At 43.3% G+C, this 5,398-nt stretch overlaps 1 protein-coding gene across 1 annotated transcript; it reads right to left on the bottom strand.

The window, feature by feature from the left end:
- Positions 1-155: 155 nt before the first annotated feature.
- On the bottom strand, positions 156-4,856 carry LOC121963365 (clavesin-1-like). Its single transcript, XM_042513653.1, has 7 exons — positions 4,161-4,856; positions 2,852-3,022; positions 2,325-2,443; positions 1,899-2,073; positions 1,422-1,532; positions 651-877; positions 156-279 (listed from the first exon to the last, which is right to left on the bottom strand). The coding sequence occupies exons 1-7, from the start codon at positions 4,260-4,262 to the stop codon at positions 201-203; spliced, it is 984 nt and encodes a 327-aa protein (XP_042369587.1). The 5' UTR covers positions 4,263-4,856; the 3' UTR covers positions 156-200.
- Between the last annotated feature and the right edge of the window lie 542 nt (positions 4,857-5,398).

Here is a 5,398-nt window from a genome sequence, read left to right as displayed (position 1 = left end):
GTGTGTGTCGATAGAACTGCGTGTGTGACGGCTCGTGTGTGTGTGTCTGTGTGTGTGTGTGTGCGTGTGTACGTGTGTGTGTGTGTGTGTGCGCGCGCGCGCGCACGTGTGTGTGTGTGTGTGTGTGTGTGTGTGTGTGTGCGCGTGTGTGTGTGTGTGTGTGTGTGCGCGCGCACGTGTGTGTGTGTGTGTGTGTGTGTTTAGTCCAGGGCGAGTAGTGGCGTGCTGGTCTCTCTGTCCGTTTGTCGGAGAGTTCCCGGCTCCACGGCTGACTGAGATCTGAAACACACACAGACGAAGAAGTATTCAGATCCTTTACTGCAGTAAAAGTACTAATACCACTCTGTAGGAGTACTCAAGTATAGTCTCTTTCCTACTGCACAAAATAAACAAAAACACCACCAACATCTGGCTTTTTAATGTAGTAATGCTGATGCAGAAATGAATGTTAATTACTAAAATCCAAAAATGATTGAATGAACTGCAGCTACAGTAAATTTAAATGAAGCAGCTGTCAAATAGAAAAGTTGAAAACGTTCCTGTTAAAATAACATTTAATAAAATACAGTCAAAAGGAGGTTAAATAAACTATATTATTATAATACTGTAAATCTGCTCCACAATCCTACAAAACCAACACTCCTCCTCACCTCTTCATCATGTCCTTGTCTCCTCCTCCTCCTCCACAGTTCTCCCTGACGTGCAGCGCGTCGTACGTCAGCGTGTACTCGGTCTCGTCGTTGTAGTCGGGGCCGAGCAGCGTCCGCGCCCAGATGCCCATATCGTACGGAGGAAGAGTCCCGCCGAACTCTGACGGCAAACACTCGGGCTGGATGAGCTGATGGAGCGAGTTCAGGTTGTTACCGTGGAGGAAGATCTGAGGAGGAGGAGGAGGAGGACAGGAATATAGGAGAAAAGACAAGGAGAGAAGGAGACGAGGGAGAGGAGGAGGAGAGGGAGCAAAGACAGGAGTCAAAGAGAGGAAGAAAGGAGAGAAGAAAAGGAGAGGAGACAGGGAGGAGAAGATGAGAAAAGGAGAGGAAAGAAGAAGAGGAAGAAAGAAGAGAAGACGAGGAGAGAAGAGACAAGGAGAGGAGGACAGGATGAACGAGGAGAAGACAGAAAGAGGAAATGAGACGAGGAGAGGAGACAACGTGAGGTGAAGAGGAAGCGAGGAGAGGAGAATAAAGGAAAAAGAAGGGAGTAACAGAGGAGAGGAGGGTGTTAATAATCAAAGGACATGAAAAACGATAAGACGGTGATTCATTAAAGAGAAAAGAGGAGAAAAAAGTGAAATATAAAAGGAGAGAAAAAGAAAAAGAGATGAAGAAGAAAAGAAGGAGACGAAACGACAGAAAGCCGAGGTCGGGTGTGTGTGTGTGTGTGTGTGTGTGTGTGTGTGTGTGTGTGTGTATTTTCACCCGTTTCCTGGTCTTGTCTTTGAGGAAAGGTTTGATGATGGTGTACATGGCGTGAATGTACCACGGCTGATTCACAAAGTGGATCCCCCCGAACCGAGCCGGAAAACTGTCCTGAGGAGACGACACCAGAGGACACGAAGTGAGGAGACGAGGACAGGAGACAAGGAAACGAGGAGGAGAGGAGACCAGGCGAGAAAGAAAGAGTAGTGGAGACACAAGGAGAGAAGACAAAAACAAGGGTAAAGGAAACAGGAGAGGAAACAAGGAGAGGATGCACATTATTTTACTAAAGCTGCAGACTGAAGGTGCTGAGGTTAGAGGTCTGACGAGTTTCAGGTGTGTGTGTGTACCTGAAAACCTTCGATGACCACGTTCAGATGTGTTTGTGTGTGTATCTAAAGACCTTCGTTGATCAGTTTCAGGTGTGTTTTCGTACCTGAAGACCTTCGATGGCCAGTTTCAGGCGTGTTTTCGTACCTGAAGACCTTCGATGGCCAGTTTGAGGATGTTGGGCGTGAGCTTGGAGGCCTGTTTGAAGGAGAAGTTGCTCCAGTCGATGATGAGGATGAATCCGTTGATCTGGAGCTCCGGGTTTTCTATCAGCACCTCCAGAGAGAGCAGGATGGCCCGCAGGATGTCTGTGAAGGAGTTCCTGCAGGAGGAGGAGGAGGAGGAGGAGGAGGAGGAGGAGGAGGTGATCAGGTATCGATCAGCAGCTGATCAATAGGTAAACAGATTGTGACGCTGTGAGTCTTAACTACCACACCGTCCATCTTTAGTGTGAGCACAGAAATGACTCATTAGGCTCTTTGTATTCTCAATCAATAACAGACCTGTGTGTGTGTGTGTGTGTGTGTGTGTGTGTGTGTGTGTGTTTGTTTGTTTGTTTACTGGTTGTGTTACCTGCTCTGGTCCCAGTTGGAGGCGAACAGGATGAGGATTTTTCGGCCATGTTGGTCCGGAGTCTCCAGCACGCCGGGGAAACCGTCCATCAGCGCCCGCTTGATGCCGGGGTCGTCCACCTGAAACAACGAAAAAGTCTTGGACTGTGATGTCGGACACCGACAGAAAGTCAGTTTAATTATTCAGAACTTCTGTGAAACTTCAACTATTATTTGCTTTGGTATTTGGTTTTTATTTGGTTTGGTTTTTATTCAAAAATATGGGAAGAATGAAATAAGCAACAACAGAAAAAAATGATCCAGAGGTTAACGAGAAATCTGTAAAAAATACAAGAAAATTACCTGAAAATTTGCACAAAAAAAAGAAAATCCAAACAAAGAAAAACAAAACAGAAAAAAAGAGAAAGTAAAGAAATAAAATGAAATACAAAGCAAGAAATGATGTAAAAAAAAAAAAAAGCTGAAATATTATTATACTTATGTAAAATAATCTTAATTTTTTAGCTTCGTCTCCAGTCACAAACCGACCTTGAAGCTCTGGAACATGTCGAGGTTCTGCTGTCTGAACTGGAAGTACTGGGCCAGCAGCCTGAAGGTCTCCACCTGGTCGAACTTTCTGGCTCTCAGGAAACGCAGGATGAAGTCGTCGTCCGTCCGCAGGAAACCGATGTCCGGCCGCGTAACGATCATGTCCCGCACCTCGAATTAAAAAAGAAATGATACTGTAGGTGATTAAATCTAAATGATTTAACCACAGGAGGAGTAAAAAGCGTAAAGTTTTCATAACCTGAAGTAAAAGGCTGAATCTTTCATAATCAGCTCGTCAATCGAACCTTCCTGGACTCCATCTTTACTGCGCGTCAGCTGGTTTTTGTAATCCGATTACCTTTAAATACCTCCACCGAAGAGGTAATGAGTTCGGTATGTTCGTTTGCCAAGGAAGAACCCATTCAATTTTGGAGAAGATCTGAATCGCAGGCACAGATTATTTTTCACGTTAATGTAACCTTGCGTCCGTCTCTTTCTCATGAATGCGGTATCTCTCGGGACGCCTTGATGAATTTCTTCAAATTTAGCACAAACAGACGCTGTATCAGTTGTCAGCTGTGATAGTTGCAGCATTTTTGGAGCAGTTGAGCCTGGCAAGATGCGTCTTGAGCCTCATTCCCACTGCACAAAAAACCTGCCAACATCTGGCTTTTTAATGCAACGGGAGTGTGTACGATCAGCATTCACTCCCATTTTATCTGCTCCAGCTCCGATGATGGGTGAACGCGCTAATTTCAGCTCCCTAACCACTGAGATGCAATAACATGACGACACTAATTACCCTCCGTCTCCTCCTAAGCAGCTAAAATATTGTTTCAAGTTAATCTGAACCAAATTTGAAAGGGGGACTTAATAAATAGGAGATAAATAAAGAAAAGAAACCCCTGAAAAGTTTTCAAAGACGTCCGATCCTGCTGCTGTCTGCTGTTCACCTGTTCTCCTGCCTGTGTGTGACATCACACTGACACACCAACAAAACAATGCACAAAAACACACCCAGGCCAGCTGACAAAAAGGCCGGCCCGCTCCCCAGAGATGAGTTTAGTGGCAGTGGGAATACAGCCAATCGCTCATATTTAGCAGGTTTATCCGTGTTTAAAAAAACATTGAGGATACAATGCATCATGAATCGACAGTCGACAACGCATTGAACCGAACTGACATGATAATCGTAATTAAATTGAGACCAGTGAAGATGCGCAGCCCTAAGCCAAATAACAGCCCAATGCTTCGAAATTGTTGTTTTAAGCTATTAAAATGCTACCGTTAGCCGTAAGCATCAGTGTACCTGCTGGATGTCCTGATGCAGCGTGTCGGGGTTTTCATTCAGCTCTAATCGAGCCTTCTCCGTCGTCTCCGAGCTCAGGCCGGCGTGCAGATGCGTCATCATGGAGTCTCACTCTGCTCAGATTCCTGACGTCCAAAAAAAGTTTCTCTGCAAACTGCAGATGGATTAGTTTTCCCGCCTTTTTTCCAGCCTGTTTCCAGTTCGTAGTTACAATCTTGTTGGTTTTTTTTGGTGTCTTTGCCCTTTAATCTGTAACACAATCTTGTTTGCTGTCTTTATAAGGTATAAACCTGAAACCGTTTCAGCTCCAGGTTTCGTTTTAACAATCGTCTTCGATGGTGATTCACTCCGACGGCTCGTGAATCAACAACCGTCGTCTTCCTCTACATCGTCAGGAAGCTGGACGTTTTTTGGTTTTCGACTGTCGGGGAAAATGCGGCTTGACGAACAGCACATGGAGGTAAAGGTCAGTGTCACATTCACATCCTCTTTGTCCTAAATTTGTTCCCGCTCAGCGTCTCCGGGCTCCCGCCTCCTCCCGCTCTCTGACATCTTTCAGATCCGATCAGTCGACTCTCCGCTGCGTCATGACGAGGTCGCTGATGATGATGATGATGAAGACGACGAGTCCTGCTGTTCTGCTCCAAGGTCAAAGGTCAGTTAAGGCAGCTGGGTCTGATGTGGGCCTCCTCAGCCTGCAGGAGAGAAGAGGTTAATGATTATTTTTTAATATCAATGAATCTGCAAATTACTTTCTCAAATAATTAAAAATAATGATGTTTTATCTGACGTACAGTCAAAAATCCAATTTCTTATGTATAACAAAGAAAAACATCTAATTCTCTCATTTAACCCTTTAACAGCCACACTAAGAAATACCTTTGAAAAAAATATACATTATATGCAGAATATGATACCTAAATGCATCAATTTATTGACAAATTTATTTTTGCTAAAATTTAATAAAATAATATATTTAATTTTAATTTATCTTTTTATGTTATATTTATTCCTGGTGGGGTTTTTATTTAACCTTTATTTATTGATTTTTAGCATTTTATTGTTGTTTATCTTGTTTTTTTTCTAATTTAATGTTCATTTTTATTTTTTTTAATTTGTTTTATTTTTGCTATGTAAAGCATTTTGGGTTGCATGTTTGTATAAAGGGGGTTAAAAATATTTTGACTAAAAATAGTCACTCACAAACTCACAATATACAGATTCTAATAAACAATATG

This window comes from Plectropomus leopardus, unplaced genomic scaffold (genome assembly GCF_008729295.1).
Source record: "Plectropomus leopardus isolate mb unplaced genomic scaffold, YSFRI_Pleo_2.0 unplaced_scaffold10987, whole genome shotgun sequence".
Lineage (NCBI taxonomy): Eukaryota > Metazoa > Chordata > Actinopteri > Perciformes > Serranidae > Plectropomus > Plectropomus leopardus.
The sequence above is the reverse complement of the archived record's forward strand: the minus strand, read 5'-3'. Positions and strand labels throughout refer to the sequence as shown.

Excerpts from the sequence above, each read along its gene's own strand:
- LOC121963365 (XM_042513653.1), bottom strand. The coding sequence starts at position 4,262 with ATGATGACGCATCTGCACGCCGGCCTGAGCTCGGAGACGACGGAGAAG. Across the intron at positions 1,533-1,898 it reads TGGCCATCGAAGGTCTTCAG|GACAGTTTTCCGGCTCGGTT; the intron begins GTACGAAAACAC and ends TCGTCTCCTCAG. Across the intron at positions 878-1,421 it reads AAGACAAGACCAGGAAACGG|ATCTTCCTCCACGGTAACAA; the intron begins GTGAAAATACAC and ends CCTCCTCCTCAG.